Source organism: Alnus glutinosa, chromosome 1 (assembly GCF_958979055.1).
Source record: "Alnus glutinosa chromosome 1, dhAlnGlut1.1, whole genome shotgun sequence".
NCBI lineage: Eukaryota > Viridiplantae > Streptophyta > Magnoliopsida > Fagales > Betulaceae > Alnus > Alnus glutinosa.
In genome coordinates this window covers 37,406,923-37,427,910 of record NC_084886.1, presented here as the reverse complement: position 1 = coordinate 37,427,910, position 20,988 = coordinate 37,406,923, and the positions used below count along the sequence as shown (strand labels likewise).

The 20,988-nt window shown below is 34.2% G+C and overlaps 3 protein-coding genes and 1 non-coding gene across 4 annotated transcripts; 1 reads left to right on the top strand and 3 right to left on the bottom strand.

Annotated features, from left to right (window-relative positions):
- Positions 1 to 2,152: 2,152 nt before the first annotated feature.
- LOC133879972 (GTP-binding protein SAR1A-like) lies at positions 2,153 to 5,804 on the bottom strand. The gene is made up of 3 exons (XM_062318808.1): positions 5,425 to 5,804; positions 5,190 to 5,321; positions 2,153 to 2,759 (listed from the first exon to the last, which is right to left on the bottom strand). Exons 1-3 carry the CDS (start codon positions 5,551 to 5,553, stop codon positions 2,439 to 2,441), a joined length of 582 nt encoding a protein of 193 aa, XP_062174792.1. The 5' UTR covers positions 5,554 to 5,804; the 3' UTR covers positions 2,153 to 2,438.
- Positions 4,142 to 4,280, bottom strand: LOC133859025 (small nucleolar RNA snoR83). Its single transcript, XR_009898691.1, has one exon. It is a non-coding gene; the product is annotated as a small nucleolar RNA snoR83 (small nucleolar RNA).
- Positions 5,805 to 8,407: 2,603 nt separating the features above from the next.
- Positions 8,408 to 9,134, top strand: LOC133858846 (large ribosomal subunit protein eL29z-like). Its single transcript, XM_062294302.1, has 3 exons — positions 8,408 to 8,551; positions 8,641 to 8,744; positions 8,838 to 9,134. Exons 2-3 carry the CDS (start codon positions 8,643 to 8,645, stop codon positions 8,919 to 8,921), a joined length of 186 nt encoding a protein of 61 aa, XP_062150286.1. The 5' UTR covers positions 8,408 to 8,551; positions 8,641 to 8,642; the 3' UTR covers positions 8,922 to 9,134.
- Positions 9,135 to 11,502: 2,368 nt separating this feature from the next.
- Positions 11,503 to 17,688, bottom strand: LOC133879952 (dihydrolipoyl dehydrogenase 2, chloroplastic-like). Its single transcript, XM_062318786.1, has 16 exons — positions 17,179 to 17,688; positions 16,246 to 16,392; positions 15,972 to 16,106; positions 15,654 to 15,759; positions 15,369 to 15,493; positions 14,517 to 14,642; positions 14,349 to 14,429; positions 13,699 to 13,761; positions 13,498 to 13,572; positions 13,338 to 13,416; positions 13,141 to 13,241; positions 12,846 to 12,959; positions 12,634 to 12,747; positions 12,370 to 12,441; positions 11,842 to 11,865; positions 11,503 to 11,767 (listed from the first exon to the last, which is right to left on the bottom strand). The coding sequence occupies exons 1-16, from the start codon at positions 17,500 to 17,502 to the stop codon at positions 11,579 to 11,581; spliced, it is 1,875 nt and encodes a 624-aa protein (XP_062174770.1). The 5' UTR covers positions 17,503 to 17,688; the 3' UTR covers positions 11,503 to 11,578.
- Between the last annotated feature and the right edge of the window lie 3,300 nt (positions 17,689 to 20,988).

Below are 20,988 nucleotides of genomic sequence, written 5' to 3'. Positions count from 1 at the left end.
TGTGTTTTTTGTTTATTCTTTATGTCCTCTGTAACTGTTACTCAAGTGTTTGGGTCCTCTGGGCTCATGTTTTTGACATCCGTGCAAAGAATTAATAGGCCCGCATCATCACACATTGCCTCCGCGTACTTGCTTTCTTAGGTATCTGTTGTTGGGTTGCCCAGCCCTAATTTGTTGTAATTTTATTTTCTGTTATCTGTAGTTCTTTTTTATGTATCTATATTAAAAAAAAAAAAAAACAGTTATAGTCAATTGGTTTTTTGCTTTTTTGTCAAAGAGTGAACACATTTTTCTTTCCAAGATATGATATTTTGCTACTCTAAGACACAACTCTTGACCACTTTACACGTGTGGCAAGGTGATCCCCTAACTAGCTTTAGAGTTTTTTTTCTAAAAAAAAAATAAAAAGTAAAAGTAAAAGTTATCACGTGGACAAAAATAGTTAAGAATTGTGTCTTGGGGTAGCAATGTATAATATTTCATTCTTTTCTTGACTTTCCAAGTTGTTAGTGAATCAATGTAATAATTCACAATGATTAGATTTTCAAATTACAACACAAAAACAAATATATATATATATATATATATATAATTTATTGTGAGAACTTATATATGATTTTTTGTTTTTGATTAAATAACTTAAAATTTATTTAAACAGGTAAATTTTACATAAATTTTCTCACAATAATTATCTAAATTACTAATAATTTAAACAACTATTAATATTTACTAACAATTTAAACAACTAATTGATATGAACTTAAAAGTTAAATCCACGCTCACATGGCCAATCTCAACGAGATTCAGACCAATCTACCATTGTTTTTCAACTTTATTTATCTTTGTACTATTTTGTTCTTTTGTTTTCTTTTTTCTTTTTTTTATTCCACTCTAAGTTTGAGTACTTACCAAGTGAGGGATTCTCATTTTGTTTTTTAGCTAGAAAAAAAGTAACAAAAGTGATGGATATAAAAGTTAATGTATTTTGAGAGGTTTTTCTTCTTTTTTTTTTTTAACAAAAAAAAAAAAAAAAAAAAAAAAAAAAAAAAAATTGGCTTGAAAGTGTTCTTCTATTGTAATATATAGGTCAACACTGTTTTTGTATTCTGAAAAATGTTCCGTGTTTTGAATTGTTTGTAAATGTATTTATCTTAAGAATAGAAAATAAAAGAAAAAAATCAAATACACTAACAAACATAGTTTCTAAAGAATGACATTAACAACGTAATGTAAATTATTGAATCCCTGATGGTAGTGACTTAGGTTATGTTTGGTACGGGGAATAACTATTCCATTAAGAAAATAAATTTATTGAAAATTGAAGAATGTGTTATAAAATAGTCTTGGAATAGCGACATGGGAAATGCCGCAATGGAAATGGCTACTCCAAGTGTTAGATCTTTATTATATACTTTAACATCAAGACTATTCTATTCTATCTTTTTTTATTTCTATTAAAAGCTATATATATATATATATATATATATTAATGGAATAACCATTTTGCGTAGCAAATGCACTCTTAGGATTTTGGTCAATTGCCTATTAGATGTTGAAATAATGGAATAAATTATGTTGTGGTGGCTTGGCTCACCCTACTGTTTAAACCAGTAATAGCTGAAAATGTTGGTAAGCCTAGCTGCAGTTAAGTTATATAAAAGACAGTAGCATAGGAAGGAAAAAAAAAAAAAAAAAATAGACCACTTGCAAATTAGGACACATCAAAGATGATCTCCCTTACCATTGTGCTTCCCTATTGCCATTAAAGCTATGCTCTCAACAACTTTGCATTGGGAGCTCCTCATAAATATCTGCTGTTGCTTAACAATAGATAGCTATGTGAGTTTTTTCATTCATTCTCAAGTCATATTTTGGAAAGAAAATGGGCTAGCATTCCTCGACTACAAAACCAACCTTGATTTGTTGAATATCACCACAAACGTAAGTTCTATGAAAATGAAGTAATGCTACAGTTCATACTCATTTCACATCGACTGACGTAACGTATTTTATGTGGCCTTTTTATATCAGTCACTTAAAAAAAAAAAAAAAAAAAAAGGCCATGTCAACCGATGTAAAGTTGATGTAAAGAGTAATATTACTCGTGAAAACGGTAAGGACATTAGATACCATTCATAGAAAGACAAAAATCAAGAAAGAACAGTTTTTTTTTTTCCTCATTCCCAACAAAAAAGAAAAAGTACCACCATCTTTCAAAATTATTTCAGACCTATCAGAGAACAATCGCCCAAACAACAAATTTGAAATGGCTCACTACAAGGATAAAAAAAAATTCTGCAGTCGTTAATCCTTCAATACCAATAGAAAAAAATGATAGTACTAAAAAATCTGTCACGCTGTATTCAGGCGCTTTAGAGTTGCAGAAAAGTTAGCACATGAATACAGAGCAAATTGTTATCCCCTTACTATCTCTGCTACTACTTGATGTATTGTGAGAGCCACTTGAAACCATCACCATAACCCATCTTGCGAACAATACTGCACATGAAAACTTCAATGGGCCGGACGTTGGATTCTGTAAGATTCATCTTCCCCTTGCCAGTTGTGAAATTGGTCAGCCCTAGATGATAGCATAGCTCATCTTCTGAAGCTGCATAGGGAATGTCAATCTTGTTCCCCAGCACAAGAAATGGAACAGTAGCAAGGGATTCATCTGAAAGGAGGCCATCCAGCTCCTTTTTTGATTCTGCAAACCTCTCCTTGTCAAAAGCATCAACAAGGTAAACCACTGCATCCACCTGTTCATGGATGGGAATTAACAAAAAGAGAAATGGTCAGCATTCAATTCTTTGGCATGTCATACATTCCAAAAGTTTTCTAGTTTGCTATAGACATGTACAAAAAAATTTCAAAAAAGAACTTGGCATCTCCTTTGAATTATGCTCCATGACAGTCTTTCATGGAATAAAATTCATCCACTATCGTCTCTGCAATGAAATTAATACCTTTTCTCTGCTGGGTTGTTTATTATCTCAATGAGGTCTCTGCACCATGCAGTGGATAACAAAGAGACATAAAAGAGCCCCTTATGGAGCGCTTGAAAAGATAAAATCAGGTTTACTCACTTATAAAACATCTGATTTAGTCTGAGATGATGTTTTTTTTCTTTTGGGTTTATCAATAAATTAACTCATAGTTTGTGTCTCCGAGCTTACGCTATTAGGGTTCATATCCTTGCTCCTAACAGTTGGACAATGACCCAGTTCGAATATATGTACATCAAAGGCAGGGGAAACAAGAAGCAAGAAATCAAATTGAACAAGAAGGAAGATAACACTGCCTACAACAATGGCCACCGAAGGCTTCTAACAATTTCAGATTTAGGTGGGCCACTGTACTGTATAACAACTCTGGCTTTCCGCAGAGCAAGGTATCCAAAAAAAATAATTTTTGCCGGGGCCTTATACAGCTGTACTATATATATATAAGACTTCAAAAATTCCTTGTAGTCGCAAAGGACCGCCCACCATATAAGGTGGGTCTGCCCTATTTGTATTTTTGGACAGCAGCTTTTGTTTATCTTTTGGTGATTAGTTATCTTGATTTTCTTGATCTTTTTTTTCTTTTTTTTTTTTTTTTTTTTTTTTCCTTCTAGTTAGATGTTTTTTCATGTATACTTCATGTGTATTTGGGGGCGTCTTATGCTTTGAATGATATCTCAATTACTTATTAAAAAAAAGGACCAATTTGCACTTGACATGGTGTTCTGACCAGAACTCCAAAAGTATTAGGTGCTGGAGATCACTTGGAGTACGAGTCAATCATGAAACAAAGAGATAAAACCTCGAAGAATTCTATTCAACATATTTGAAAAATGTGTTTTTTATGAGTACATATTTGAAAAATATGTGGAAGGGTGATGCGATTAAATGGGGAAATATTTACTACTGACAAAACTTTGAACTTTTTTCAACAGGCAGGTCCTCTCGCCTGATCCAAAAGTTGATAACTGCAGACTACTACTCCAGTCAAGAAAAGCAACATAAATTTGGGTCTTTAAACCTCTTAGATGATCTAATGGATGACCCTTTCCAAAAAATCTATGGCTTCTCTTTCCCACTTAAAATTGACTACTGACATGAAACCACTTCTATAAAGCCATGATGGATTTTTGAAAGTATCATGTATTGAAAACTACTACCAAAACACCTCCGGAAAGACAAAAAAAAAAAAAAAAAAAAGGTGCTATCAGCATGACTTCAGTCATCAATGTTTGCCTCCCATGAATCGGATAAACATAGAGAAGATTTTTCTGGGATTATGAAGGAATACTAAGCGACCGGGACCAGGGAATGCCTTTTCTTTCTTCTGAAATTCAACTCGGTTAACAGATTGATTAAAACTCCCATGCAGACAAGTCAACAAGGCATTTTTTTTTTCATGTAGAACACAAGGAACTAAAGCTGGTACCATTAATAGTTATAGACATTTCCAATTATCAGAACAGAACCAATAAAGAAGACAATTCCAACGATTCAGCTAGGAGGCTGATCCTTCACAGTTGTATAAGATTGCAAAAGAATGCAGAAATGCTTCATTTCCATATTGTAGGTAACAAAACAGCAAACGAGATTATTAAGGAAATTCTGTCATTGATACCATCCAAGTAAAAACTACAGATAAAAACAGCCAATAAGACATATGACTATCGTTTTGGGATTTCGTTTTTTAAAAATTGCAATTTTAAAACGTAAAGAAATCTACGTTTTCAAATTGCAAGCAAATGAATGTGTTTTAGAAAAGAACGATTTTAAAGGCTAAATTACCATTTTACAGAACTCTTAAGTGCGTTTTTAAAATCGCACGTTTTGAAATCACAACCCCAAACATACTCTACAACAAACCTGTCACACATACAGTGAAATCGTAGTTGAATTAGAATTAGATCTGCTTAAAGTTTCCAGCAGTTCACATAAAGAACCTCAAACAAAATTAACTGATTCAAAGAATCAAACTTTGCATATATGACATACAAATATAACGGATCACTATGTGCATTATAAGATGTCTCAAATAATCCGACAGCCAAGTCCACATGCGTAAAATTATACCGTGGATCAGGAACGAGTCCCAATCCAATAATATCAACTGAAAACAAAACAAAATCTAATATATGGATTAAACTCGCAGAAAGAGGGAACACAAGAAAGAGATCAAATTCAATGTACCTTAGCATAGTAATCTTTCCAGACTCTGCGAGCGATCTGGTGGCCACCCAAATCGAAAGCCTTAAACTTGATTTTCCCAATACTCAGCTCCTCCGAAGTGGGGTGCTGGGTTGGCTGGTGTTGTACTAGTCGCTGCCACAAACGCAAACCCATTTTCCAACATTTTCAGGAAACATAATCACAAGCAATCGGAGATAGATAGAGAGAAAAATAGGTAAAGACAAACACAACCCACCTCGTCTTTCAACATGTGAAGAAGGGTGGTCTTGCCAGCATTGTCGAGACCCAGGAAAAGAATCTTAGCCTCTTTCTGCCATAGGCCAAGCGATGCGAGCACGCCGTAGAACCAATCGAAGAGGAACATGTCTGCCTCAAAAGAATGTGCGGGATATGTTGGAATCTGATGTAAAAAGGAAACAGATCGAGACGGGTTTAGGAACACGGAGGACAATTGGACTAAGATCCAATCCCAGGTATGTAAATCTATTGTAGAAATAAAATGCTATTGGGCCATTGATGAGTGTTCGTGTGTTGTGTTCTGTTTTCTCGACGGGCAGTTCAGCGTTACAACTCGAAGTGATGGCATTGTCGTCTTTGACTTCACTTGGTGAGTAATGCTTAGCTAGCTGATGGCTGGCTTTTGGGGCTTTAATGTTATTATAATATTTTATGGATCTTTTAGAATTTTTTGGTATATTTTAGGAAAAATAATAATAATTAATTTACCTGCTAATTAGCTTTACGTGTTATTAAAATAAACTCAAAAGGTCCTTGAAGTATGTCAAAAGTAGGAGTGTACACGGGGCAGGGCGGGACGGATTTCTGCCATTTTTGCCTCCGCTCCGCACCCCTGTGGGTTGCGAAAATCGCATTCGCAAACCACACAAAAAATGGAGAATCCGTGCGATGCAGGGTGATGCGGGGCGGGGCGGGTTTAATACCTAGATCTAGAAACATGAGAAATCAAAGCTAGATTTTCTCATGAACTAAACAAGAAAATCAAATTCAAACAAATCACAAAAAATGATGAGAGGTCAGAGGGGAATCATTCAATACCGGTCTTGAAGCGAGCGTCGACGATCTTTCCGTCATTCCCAGTTTCCTTGTCAACCTTGATTTGGAGCTTTTGACGTCCCCACAGGACCGGTGACTCGATGGTCATCTCTTCCCAAAGAAGGGATGAGAAGAACTAAAGAATAATGAAATAACTAAAGAAGAACTAAGAATTGAAGAAACAAAAAAAAATATTTAACAAATACGACAAAAAAAATATTTCAAAACTATTTTCACATTTATGTCGTATCAGAATATTTTTTAAAAATAAAAAATGTCATCCAAAATACAATAACAAATGGAGCCATAATTTTTATATTTGTATTTACTTGAAAAAAAAAAAAAATTCAAACTTAGTTAATCAATGGATAACATACAATGACTTAAGAAAAAATTGAGAAAGTTGGTGGCCAAGCAATTATGTGCTTGTTTCTCTTCGTCTAGTACTTGGGTTTGAGTTTTTGTTGTCATGCTTTGGGGCCGTTTGAGTTTGTGATTTAAAAAAGTGCGAGTTAAAAATAACGATTTTAAAACGTGTAATTTAAAAAAATGACTTTTAAAAACACAGTTAAAAATTTGGTAAAATCGTAATTTGACTTTTAAAATTACAAATTAGCCTTTTAAAATTTTGCGTTTTTAAAAAAATACCACATTGCATACGATTTGAAAAATCAATTTTTTGCGTTTTTAAATTGCAATTTTTTAAAAACACAATTCTTAAACGGTTCATTTTTTTTGTGATTTAGTTTAAAATCGCACTTTTTATCTACGAAATTGCAATCTCAAATACACCCTTAATGAGACTAGGGGCATTGACAAGTCTTCCTCATATGGAATATGATCATTTATATTTATTTATAATGGAGACAAGTCATTTATTAGTTTTTTTTTTTTTTTACAAAAAAAAAAAAAAAGAAGCAAGGCCTAAAAATTGTGACATCATTTAAAAAAACATTATGTAACACGTTGCTTAATAGAAAATGCAAATTTTCTTGTAGCACTACAAGAAAATACACTTTATCCTCATCCATCCCCCAACTATAACCACTTAGGTTTTAGCCTTCAAGGTTAAAAAGTAGTGTCTGACCCTAAAAAAAAAATTATCAAATCGTGACAAATTAGTTCATTTATTAAGTTTTTTTCATTTTTTTTACGGATGGAATTCATGTTCGTCACAACTCACAAGTGACTTTTTAGTACTTAAAATCTAAAAAAATGCTCACAGGTTAAAGAGTCATAAAAAATAAAAATAAAAATAAAAATAAAAAAATAAAAAAATAAAAAAAAGAAAGAAGAAGAAGAAGAAGAGAGAAGAAAGAAGAAGAAGAAGAGGAAGAGGAAGAAAGAAGAAAAAAAAATTTTAAAAAAAAAATTAGGTGTGATGGAGCCACCCTTTTGCCCAAACAACCACATGGTTATTGAGGTTGGTTCAGCCACACTCAATTTTTTTTATTTTTTTTTTGGATCTTTTCAATTTTGTTTTGTTTTGTTTTTTGTTTTTTTGTTTTTTCTATTTATTTATTCTGTATTGAACCTTTTTCTAAGGTTTTTTTTTTAATACTTTACCCGATTGTCATTTTTGAGAGTTTAGGAGCTAAAAAGTCATGTCCGATGCACGTGACTTCCAGTTTATCCAAAAAGACGGAAAAACTTAACGGGTGGAGTAACTTGTCATTATTTGGTAATTTGTGGGGTCAAATATTACTTTTTAAATTTTGGAGACTACAACGCAAAAGTAGTTATCCCCAAAGAGTAAAGTGTATTTTCCCTAAATATTTAGTGCGTTATCCGTTCACTAAACCCTAATGGAAAATTTAATGTTAACGTTAGGCTAACAACCACCCAAAAAAAAAAAAAAAAAAAAAAGGGCATTTGCAGCTCGAGCTTCTCTATTAAAATTAAATTACGTTATGTAGCTCGTGCAACATGAGTATGAAAATGAATTTGAAGAATAAGATTATTATTTTTTTATTAATTTTTTTTTTTTTTTTTTTTTTTTTTTTTTTTTTTTTTTTTTTTATCCTTAAAAGTTAAAAGTATTTGGTCCATTTGCTTTGCAAATTGCAAGAAACGAACTAGGTATGGGCCATAAAGAATACACAAAATAATTCAACATGGGCAATTTATATTTGGAACCAAAGCCCATTTCCTTAAAAACCCACAAGGGCACTTCCGTCATTTAATATGTTCACCCCTTAATGCCTAGGGTTTCGCCACAGGTCCAAATAAAGCGGCCAAACCTTCTCATTTGCTCCGCCCATCAAACCCTAGCAGACCCACACCTACGCGCACCCTCTCTTTGTTTCCAGGTCCGACTCTCTTTCTCTGAGGGAAAAAAAGGCAGCCTCTTTTGAGATTTGGCTTACTAATTCACTATCTGTGTGTTTGTGGGTTGCAGAGATGGCGAAGTCGAAGAACCACACGGCTCACAACCAGTCTTACAAGGCGCACAAGAACGGCATCAAGAAGCCCCGCAGGCACCGCCGCATCTCCACCAAAGGGGTAATCTCCTTGTTTTCTCTTCTGGGTTGTTATTATTCACCTATTTAAATCATGTAATTGAAGAAATAATTTGTTTTTGAATTGTGGGTGCAGATGGATCCGAAGTTCCTGAGGAACCAGAGGTATGCTAGGAAGCATAACAACAAGAGCGCTGAGTCTGCCAGCGAGCAAGAGTAGAAGAGTTGACCGCAGCATTTTGTTTGAGATCTATGGTTTCCTTAATCTTTACTTTGATGTTTAGTAGTATAGTAGTTTGATGGAACTGTAATGGGTTTTGTTTCGATTCCTAGTGGGAGCAGCACACTCAAGCCTTGTTACTGATGTTTGTTAAGGATGCTTAAAAGTTCTGAAATTATTACTTTTATCATTATTGAGCATTTGTTTGGAGCCTATGTGGTCTTTTATGCTTTATTGCAATTGATTTTTCTAAGTTGTAATGTCGATTGTGCTTACTCTTTCAAGTTTTGTGCTTTGATTTATGTGGTTTTGGGTCTTGTTTTATATGCTCAGGGTTGCTTTTTTGGGGGAGTTTACTTGTGAAATTATTGGAGGAGGGATCATTTTAAATGATTGGCATTTTGGACACTGGATTTTTGTTTTTTCAATGAGTATTGTATTACTTAAAAGTAGGTACCTTTGTTATTGAAACAATTTGTTGGTAGTTGGTCAGTTATTTGGATCCTGTTGTTTTGAATGGATTTGGGTTGAGCTTGGTTCTGATTCAGATTAACATGCAGGATAATTAACATTTTTTTTTCGATATGATCCTTATTGATGACAATTTGATATTGGGATTACTCAGATAATTCTTGAAATTTTGAGTTGATATCTATTTAGATCACAGCTTACTGCTTGATTTGCTAGGACATTTCAGCACCGCATTAGTTTGTGTTGAGTGACGAGAAAAGTCTTTAGTGTGTCATGACTTTTGCTTACGACTTGCTAGGCATCCAATCACATGGCATAAGTGCTAGAACAATCTGATTATGGAACTTCAATGGTGTTATTCTTTACATTTGATATTTTCTCATTTTAGTTCAATTTCGATAATCCTGTGGTGAGTGGTGAGGGTATTTCAGGCAGGGGTAGGCGAAGATAACTTGATGCAGTTTGTAGTAGTTCACTTTCTAGCTAAAAGGATTACTTTGAACAACTACCTTGCAAGAATTTATGTAGGATTTCCAACTTAGGATTTTAGGAAACACTAAGGTTAGGTTAGATAGGTATGCTGAATGACTATTCCATTAGAAAACGGAATGCTTTTTATTAAAAATTGGAGAATGTGGTTGAGAGGAATAGATATTTTTTAATTTAAGTCATTTCTTCATGAGTAATGGGAATGACTATTTTAAGTGTTACATTTTTATTATATATTCTAATACTAAGATTATTCTGTTATACTTTCTTTCATTCCTAATAAAAGCTTTTTTTTTTTTTTTTTTTTTTTTTTTAATGAAATAGCTACTCTGCTTATGAAATGTAACCTAACTACTCCAGGATGGTGTGCTATTAAGGCTTTGCTTTGTGTTGCAATGAGGACTTGAATCAGCAACAACTAGAGAAGAGAGGAACAAGAACTTAATGCGACCTTTTTAGTTCCTTCCAAGTTCTCTATTCATAAAGATTTTTTTGGGCACATTTTTTTTTAGCAGATTTTGATGTGGAGCCGTTTGTGAAACTATTTGTCCACCTTTTTTTTAATGTTTATTTTCGATTTTTGATCGGCAAGAAAAGCCAATTTTGTCATTTCATCGTTTCTGTTTAGAATTTACTTTCAACAAGGATAGGCCGTAAAACTTTTATTTTTACAGCATCCAAATTATAAGTTACAACTCATAAAAAAGCAAAAATTACAACAAAAATACTAAAAACACCAAATCCAATCCCCCTCTCAGCACTCTCACTCTCTAAGGAAACTTCCGACCACATTTCCATGGCCAATAGGCTGGAATCTGACCAAAAGGAAACTTTTGAGCACGTTTCCAAGGCCAATAGGTCGGAATCCGATCATTCTGGCCAGTGAGTGGCCGGCCGAAATTCGGCCGTTCTAGCCAAGGAGGGGCTAGTTTGGGCCGTTCGGGATCCGGCCATGGAGGGGCAAGATCCCGGCCGTTCTGCCCTGGGAACGACCAGATCCCGGCCACTTGGCTGGTATCTGACTGTTTAGGATGCAGAACGGGTCAGCATGACGTGGCTGGAGGATTGGTCGTCAACGGAATCCGACAAAGATTTGGTGATGACCGTCGGCGGAATCCGGTGGTGGGTGGTTTTGGTGGGTTTAAAACCAATTGGATTATTTGGAAAGGAAAAATATTGGATGTTTTTCATGTATAGTGTATTTTAATATTTTAATTATGTGTCAACTCTTTAGTGAATGCCGTTTACTTTTACCGTCCATCCTTATAGGAAGGGCTCTCTTATGCTTATCACATTAGCTGGTGAGGATGAGCTACTGCACGTGGAATGTTTCTCTCACTAGCGTGATTAGAGGTAGGAATGAAAGGTGAAATAAAATAGTAAGCATCTAATACTTAAATATCCATATTCCCATGGCCATAACAATTGAATATGAGAAGACTATTACATTTTATATTCTTGCATTTTCAATAACTATCATTTATTTTTGTAATGGAATATTCATTTCATGTACCAAATGTAACTTAAAAATAATGCAAGACGGAAATAGGTGTGATAAAATGGTCGAGAGGGTTTTATGTGAAAACTTGGAAAGAAATGCGAAATTATTTGGAAGCAGCCGAAGTAATAACCCTCACTACTACTATAAGGCCTCTTGTAATATATTATCCAAAATTTGGTGCAAAAAGTTTTCCAAATTAAAGGATCATGGTTAAAAGTATATCGGTAAGGAGAAAGACAAAACTAGGATACCAAGATGCCAAGATGGGACGTATTCTGGCACCAACTGCCTCCAAGAAATTGAGCAGTTCCCTTTGTATGTTCTTTCTTTCTCGAATGTGCAGATCTCTTCTGATGCTTGGAGACGAATAATTCGTTGAAACACCCTAGTACAAGCAAATTTCTTCAAAAATACATACTTTGATTGTTGACAAGCTTAGACTGCAATTGGTTCACTTACTGGGCTAGAAGCATGAGCTTTAACCTGACCAGTATTCAGTTTGCAGGTTAACATCAGGAAAGATATATTGAAGTAGCGATTTAATGAGAAAGTAATATGCAATATTATGGATTTTTTTAATGCCGGCTACCCATAGTCAACTGGGATGTGAGTATTCTTAAAGCCCACTTCTAGGGAAAAAGGATTCTGATATTTCATGGTCAGATTTAAAGTTGGTGTATCTAACAGTGTACAAAATATTCAATTTTTTTTAAAAGACATACCAACATTGACTTTATCTACACAGTTAGCTGCACCAACTTTTAAATACTGACCATGAAATGGATATTATCAGGATCCTTGTCCCACTTCTAGTGCTTTCCACTTGCAAGAAATTTATTATATGCTGTTACTATTAACTAGTCAGCCACTACATATGTCAAGCGGCTGCCAAGGTATCCAACTTGCAATTGTCTTACCGTTTAGATGGAAAAGAAAAGATTCTAATGCAGCCTTGATGATGTTTAGAGGTGAATATAGGATACTCACTTTTGCTGATTTAAACAGTTCATCAAGCACTTCGGACAAGGTTGGATGTGCATGAACTGCAAATTTGATGTCCTGCATGGTACCAAAAAAAAAAAAAAAAATACAGTAAAAATAAATCGCTGAACATCCATGTCACCAGTTTCACTCTTTAGCTATAGGATGAGTAAAAAATTATCAGAATTGGTTACTGAAGGAACTAGAGACTCATAACCAAGGTCACATTAAAAGTAGCAGAATATTACAGTTTTGGCACAGAAAACTTACCTGAATGCGTGTCCCCAAAGCTATTGCATTGGATGCTTCATGGATGAGGTCCGCAGCATGCAACCCGAAGATATGGACTCCAAGTATCTCTCCATTGTCGGGTCTGTATATCAACTGCATATAAACAGAATAGAAATTGTGTTATCACCTCAAGAAGCTGGAGAGAACGTATAAATCAACCACACTGTAGGATAATGATAAATAAAGAAAACCTTAGCAAGTCCCTCCCCTTCATTTTCTGCTAGGGCCTTTGTGTTAGCCTTAAAACTTGTCTTAGCAATGCTAATTTCAAATCCCTCTTTTTCAGCTTTCTCCCTTGCTTGAGGCTGCAAATTTTAGAGGTTTAATCAAAATTTCAGATATTCAAAGAGCACAACTCTAATTTCAGAATGGAAAAAGAGAAGAAGAAATTAGGGAAGGAATATTTTATGCTTGTAACCGAAATAAACTCAACGAAGTGAGAATGTATTTACATAACAAAATGCACTAAAAAAATTCAACATTCACCTCTGTCAATCCAACCATACTGATTTCAGGATGGGTGAAACAAGCTGCAGGTATACTTAGATGATTGAGCACATGATCTCTTCCAGTGACTTGTTCAACCACTGTGTAAAAAGATTTAGGGGAAAAATTGAAAAGGATGTCAAAGGAAAGTCTTTATATTCAAAGCAGCAGAGACCATCGATTAGTTAACTCCTTACCTGAAATTCCTTGTGCACTGGCTGCATGAGCAAGCATCATCTTACCATTAGCATCACCAATGCAATACAAGTGAGGGACCTAACATTCAAAATTCAGGGTGAATAACAATTTTCTAGAACCACACAAGGAAATATGCTCATACAGAAATTCAAAACGAACCAGATTGCCACTTGAATCAATAACTCGCATCCGCTCATCAACAGGAATGAAACCACGTTGTGTTGCTACATTAATCTGCAGAAAAACCAATGCAATATGAAGCCTTTTTTTCCTTTTTCTTTTAATTTTTTTTTTTTTGGTGGGAGGGGGGGGTAAACAACTCTATAAGCTCAACCACATTTATTATCTGAGAAGTCATACACTATCCAAGCCAAGACCCTCAGTGAATGGAGCCCTTCCAGTTGCAATTAATGCCGCGTCTACCTGTAGCAAAGTGAACCAAAAGTTTGTTAAAGATGCTAGGACGCGACTAAATATGCAGCAAAAAAGTCTGATCTAAAATGGAGACTTCCAATTCACAGAATGTCAAGGATTTGAATTTTAAGTAGCCAGGTTCAATAATACAAAGGCAAGTACTCATGCAAGTCAGACATCATTGAGCATGTACTGGTGGGTGAAACTTGAAACATAAGCTTGATTTCATAATCCAAACTACATTGTTCTCCTAAATTGCAGCAGGTCAATTTGTAGCCACTCAAAGCTCAAACAAATGGGACCACTAAGCACATAAAATGAGAGACCTCGTCAACTAGTTCAGGATTTACTACAAGTATTTAATTTCATGAAAGCTATGAGAGAAGAAACAGAAGTTGACAGCAAAATTTCACAATTTTGGATAAGGTTTTTTTCCAACTCAAGTCTTATGGAAGTTGAAAGAATTTAAGCCAACTACTTGTATTATTTTCTACCTTCTCAATATGCAAAGCAAAGAACCTAGTAGATTACTTTTGAAACGACAATGGGTAACATCATTTCCAGCTCTGACTATTAATTCATAGTACTTCAGTTACCTCCAATGCGTCTTTAGGTTCCTTAGTCTTTGCATCAATTAGCTCAATAATGACTGGCTTCCCATCCTTAGCTGGAGTTATCTGTAAAATGAATACACTAAAGAAGTTAAATGCAACAAACAGCTACCAAGGAAACACTCAATTATTCAAACATAAACAACAGGATACCTTGGATGCAAATACTCCTGTATGATAGTCAATTTTTCGTGGATTTATTAGAACCCTTTGGGCTAACTTCCCAATCTCGGGATCAAATCCAGGCATGAGCTGATCTAGAGCTTCGATAAAAGTAACCTTCACAACCATACAAAAAATAAAAGAATGAGTACGACACTAACTCGTTGTACTGATCACTGGATAGAAAAATTACTGACTGGACCAGTCAAGATTTCTATCCTTTATGCAATAAAACCTTAATACATATACAAGGCATGCTTTGTGTAATACAAATCGTTTTGGGAATGCATTACATGACTAACATTTCTTACACCAAAGGAGAAAGGCAAAGCTCAATAATTGTGAGTCTAAATCCATTCTTTATTTTGCTTTTGATAGAATAGTGAGTCCTCAAATGGATGTTTAAGCAGGTACTTCAACCATGCATTTTGATGCATTCTCAGCAATGTCAAATCCTGATGTCTTAAATTTTGACAATCAAAATTAGACTCAGAAGCATTATCACCATCCCAAATTGGGAATAAGACGTCACTGCAGACTACAGTTGGATCAGGAAACATGACTTCATAGTAAAAATGAGTATAAAACCATATTGGAATTCAAGAGTACCCAGAAGATATCAACAAGAATCTGTCCTATGACATTCTAAGTTCCCATAAGTAGCATATATAAATGGAGATGATGCGAGGAAAGGAGGCAAGCATTTGCTTTAATTTTATAATTTAAAAACACCAATTAGGGCTGATGCCCTTCTGTTTTTCCTGGAAAGAAACAAATCTGCTCATTCATTTTGTAGAAGATGTAATTGTAACAATAATTAAAAGAAGTGAAGAAATGTGATACCTCACTCCCAAGTGCAGTGTATACATCACTGAATTCAAGACCAATGTATCCACTTCCTACAATGGCAATCCAGTCAGGAACAAATTCCAACTTGAGTGCATGGTCACTGGTAATTACAGTCTTCCCTGCAGGTCAACATTCAGCAATTAAAAATCCACAAAGCACAATATAACAGAAGATTGTAGAACACTGGCACAGAAAGTCCATCCAGAAGAAGAATGCTGAACTCTATAACAGAAAAAGTGAAACCATAAGAAGAATGAGAGGAAAAGGGTACACATTTACCATCGACTTCAATGCCCTTTGGAACGAAAGGAACAGAACCAGTAGCAATAATTATATCTTTTGCAGTTACTACTTTGTTGGATCCAACTTTCACCTTTTGAGGGCCCTGGCAACGGTTTTGTAAATAACGCAATCAACATCAGGATGCAAAAGATTATAAACCATTAGATCACAAACTTAACTAAAGGACAAGAACAATTGAGAAACCATGTTCTGGACAGCTTAAAATTATCAGTAAGCCGGTTTGATTTTTTATTGACCACAACAACTTTTGTTTGTGCTGCCACTGAATCCAATGTGTCAGCATGCATGACTTACCAGAATTGTGCCAAAACCTGTCAGTATGTCCACCCCAAGTGCATTCATAGAATTCGTCAAACTACTGCGAATTTTTGTAGCAAGATTGTTTGCATGATCAGCCACTCCTTGTCTATCATACCCAGCTGCTGAAACCTATAATGATTTGCAAGGCAATCAGTGAAAGTACAGCAACCCACCAACACAGGTACATAATATGTACAATAGTATTTGTGGTCAAAACATGTAGCTTGTGTCAGCTAAGCTTCAAGCTTGAATAATCCAATCTTATTACCTGCAAACCCAAAGCCTTCAAGTGATGCTCATTTTGAAGCTCACGCATCCGACCACTCACAGCCAGAAGAGCCTTGGAAGGAACGCAACCTCTGTTTACACATGTTCCTCCCACCACATCTCCCTCGATAATGGCAGTCTTCAGACCCTGCAATGATCATTTCTATAATTATTCACCTCTTATGCAACTGTTGTTAGCAAATAAGAAGAAGCAATAAGATACTCAAATGTTTCAACAACACCTAGAAGGAGCCACATTCTAGCATATACATTACCACACAATAAACATTAAATATATGTGAAGCAGGGGATGCATCACTTCCAGAAGATTGACATCGTGGTCTAAATTTGAATGTAGGTGGGTAATTATTATCCCCAGAAATGAAATTTTCTCTGGGATATAATTTCAGCTCTTCTCGTTCGCAATCAACAAAGGGAATACATTAGTAGTGCATATCAATCTAAATGCTGTACCACAAATACATTTTCCAGTAACCTCAATCGTATAGGTCATCATCATTGTTACAGCTATAGATTCTTCCTCTACAATGATCTTTTACCAAATCATACAAAACAACCAAGACGTGTTTTACTGCTTATTTCGACTCTTAATTCCAGCGCCTTATCAGAGACAACCCCATCCGAAATAACTCTTTCTCAAAAAAACCATACTCAACGATAACTCCGCAAGCAACACATTAACAGTTTAAAATCACTTCCAAGAACTTAAATATCAAAATTGAGTCATATAAAACTCTAAAGGAAAGACGATCTAAGCTGATATACTCAATCAATTCAAGCTCAACTAGCCAAGCATTAGGCATTCTTTCAAGCTCTATCTTCCAACACATCAAACTAAATTCAAAACGAATTTGAAAACTGAACTATATCAGGCAATATGAATACCGATTCAAAAGCAAACGATTCACCGTACCTTCTCGACAGCGTGGAGAGCAGCTCCGTGTCCGCCGACACCGGCGCCGATAATGAGCAGGTCGTAATCGAACGACTTCGGTGGGCTTCCGTTACCGGAAACCGAGGCCGCCGAGACGAAGACGCGTCGTCCGCGAGTCGACGAGGCGAGGCGGACTCGGTGCGAATCGGAGCGTTGTCTGAGCGAAGAGAACCCCAGGGCCTCTCGCCTGAGGCCGCAGAAACGGAGGTTTATAGGCTTGGATGAAGGTTCGAACGCGTGGTTTGATCTGGGAATGGTGAGGGAGGTGTGGGAAGAGACGGAGAGAGTGAGAGACGACTGCATTTTGAGGATTTTTCAGGCGAGAGAGAGAATGGGAGCGAGTGAGAGACTGAAGGGGGAGAGAGATCTGAGGGGTTGAAATATAGTTGGGTTTTGAAGTCGGAGAGAGAGGGCTTTGATAAGTCCGTTAAGAGTTTAGTAGAGAGGGGCGGAGATATCAAAGCGGGACAGTTAAACCACTCTCTTCTCTTTTTCTTTCGTTTGTTTTACTAGATAGACGAACATATGAATATATGATTGTCGCGACACGTGGACAAAAATATTAAATAAGCCATTAGTAATAGTAGACATAAATAATAATATATATCCGTATAAAATTCGGCTTGCTCGATTAAAATTTTCGAACATATTTATGTAAAGGCTCGGCTTGCTTATTAGCACGCCTCGTAATATTTGTATATATATACATATATATATATATTAATTATTAAAACATAACTTATATGGTATATTATAAAGTAACGATAGTTATTGTGATTTTATATAATATATCTGTAATTGTATATATTGAATATCAATTTTTAAAAACAATAATTGATTGGTATAAACATATAATTATATCTATAAACTATAAACTATAATTAAATAATTATATCTATATAATATATAATTTAATGATAAAAGTTAATTATATGGTCATATTTTAAATGATCTAACCATTAAGTATCTAATGGTAGTTAAATAAGCAAATGATATAACAATTTATATGATACTAAATCTTAGAAGTTTGGTGATATATATACTGATATGACACAATGTATCTTCATTATATAATGTAAATTATGTAATAATCATACGATTCATATCAACAAGTTAACAATACTTATTTTGTATGACTATTGACTAAGTATGATCCACTCATGTAAATTATATAATATGATTTAACAATTCATATGTGATATGATTAAGTATATATATTAATAAAAATAACTTCTATAATATATTATTTATTAAGTAACAATAATCAATATATATTAGCCATATGATCATATGATAATGTTAAAATCATATTATATAAGTATTATCATTAGATTTTAGCTTAATACTTTTTTTATTTTTTAAGGAAGTTAGATACTTAGGATCATATAATCATATGATTATATGATCATATAATTTAAGTATTATCATTAGAATTCAGATTATATGATTTAAGTATACCTCAAAATAGTTATATCATATGAATTAGCAGATAATATATTATGATTTGACACTTAGGATAGATATGATTCATAATGATCATACTTATCATAGATAATATTATCATATAATTCATATATATATAGATAGTTATATATTAAACTATAAGTATTGATTATAATCACATAATGTCGCGTAAGTGTTATTATTAGAATTTAAATAATATAATCCAAATATTATCGTTATATCATATCTAAGTATTATTATTAGATATGCAGAACATATGATTTATTATGATCATATGGCGAAGGGGTGAACATAGTAGTGAGTAATAACAATGAAGGAGACATAACTAACTTCATCCTGAGCCTATATGCCTGCATAAGGTTGAGATGTCTTAAAGTGGCCTTGGAGTTGTTTTCTTACGATGTGATTGACATAGAATATGAAGGATCTTATACCAATACTCTGGTTACAACCTTGGGTCTGTTTGACAACCTTTTTTTTTTTTTTTTTTTTTCTACTAAAAAAGTTCAAAATATTAACAAAAAATATTCCTCACAAAATACTTACAAAAATCTCAAAACTCATTTTACATTTATGTTACATCACACAAAGAAAAACCCCTTAAAACGGTTATCAAACACCACCCTAGTTATTTTCCATGAGCACAGCAAATATCATCATTACCTAGTAATAGTCAATATAATGTATTTCTCAAAAAACATATATATAGTCATTATAATGTAGCTGGACAAAATGACATCACAGTTGTTGAATTGTGGTAGGTTCGTAGAGTTCAATAATTGACTTTGATACCTAGGGTATCAATAGATGTTAGTATGTAATTAAATTAATTAATGGTAGCCATAATACGAGAGAAAAAAAAATGGTAACCAAAACGGGGTAGATGTGGAAGAGAATAATTTTCGCATGTTAAAAAACTAAGTTTCAGTTTACTGGGAAACCAGTTACATAAATACTTGAGAATATGCATGAAGATAAATTCCTATGAAACCCAAACTATATTTCACAATTCACATAATATCCATGTAACATTTATCTATATATGCTTATAGTAAAACGAAGAAAATAAAATAACGAAAAATGCTTTTATTATGGAGGTCCAAACAAAACTGATTCACCAAACCCTTTTTTGTTTGGGTAACTTTTAGGCATCAACATCTCTTTTTTCCTTACTCATGTTGATGTGTTGCGTTTTACATTGAGTGTAAGCCAACTGTTCTTCACTATTTTATTAGAAGTCGTGTGAGCTAGCCATGCATCCCTGAGATTAACACATTTTCTTTGGAGATATGTGTTTGTCGGACACTCAATGATCCTCCTTCCCTTGAGATTTGTGGCTTACCAATTTTGAGCTTTGCGCCTTTCTAAGCTTCAAACTACTCTCATTTTCCATATCTTTCTTGTAACGCCCCGACTTTTATATAAGCCGCAAAGCAGAAATATCATAATTCCATGGCGCTAGTACATTTACATACACTGGTAGCGAAATAAAACATGTATACTTTTTTTTTTTTTTAAAGGATCACATTTCACTCTTCATCACATAATACCAGAGCCTCTATCTGAGATAACAAATTATAAATAGAACATAATATTATTACAACAACATGAAACTACTATTGTCTTGAAATAAAATCAAAGATGCTACAATGGCATTTACACAAATAATTTTAAATATTGACTCAACATGAGTCAGTCCTTCAAAAGGTGAGAAGCCTCCTGCAAGCCTCATGAACAAAATTCTAAACAAGCATAAGGGTCATCATTTATTTCCTCCTTAGCAGTATCTGTAAAATTACCACAGTTTTACAGGGGGAATGTGTGAGTCCACCACTCAGTAAGTATAAAATATTTTGACCATACATGTGTGATGTGAGCCCCTCTTTTTCCTTTGAAAATCTCTATCTTAAGTTTATTAAACGGTAATCTTTGTAAGGTTTTCACAAATGTGTTTACTTTCTAAAATTTCATAACCGTTTTGTAAATCAAGCCTAGAGTTTTGTTAATACATACTTAATAAACACCCAAAATGTTTTTCTTTGCATTTAATACCTATTAAACCCATATCTCATATCATGGAGTATTAAAACAATTTATATCAAGTTAATGAAAAACGATAAATAAAAACATAAAACAATATATATCATACCACATGCTTGATTCATATAATAAATGCAGTAACAAGTTCATTTATTACATTTCACACATTTAAATATTCATTTTTTTCATTTCATATGTCAAGTGTACACTCTCACTTGACCATTGGAGTTTGCTAAGTGTATATCCCAACTTAACCGCTGGGTTGCTACTAATTTTTCCTCTTAT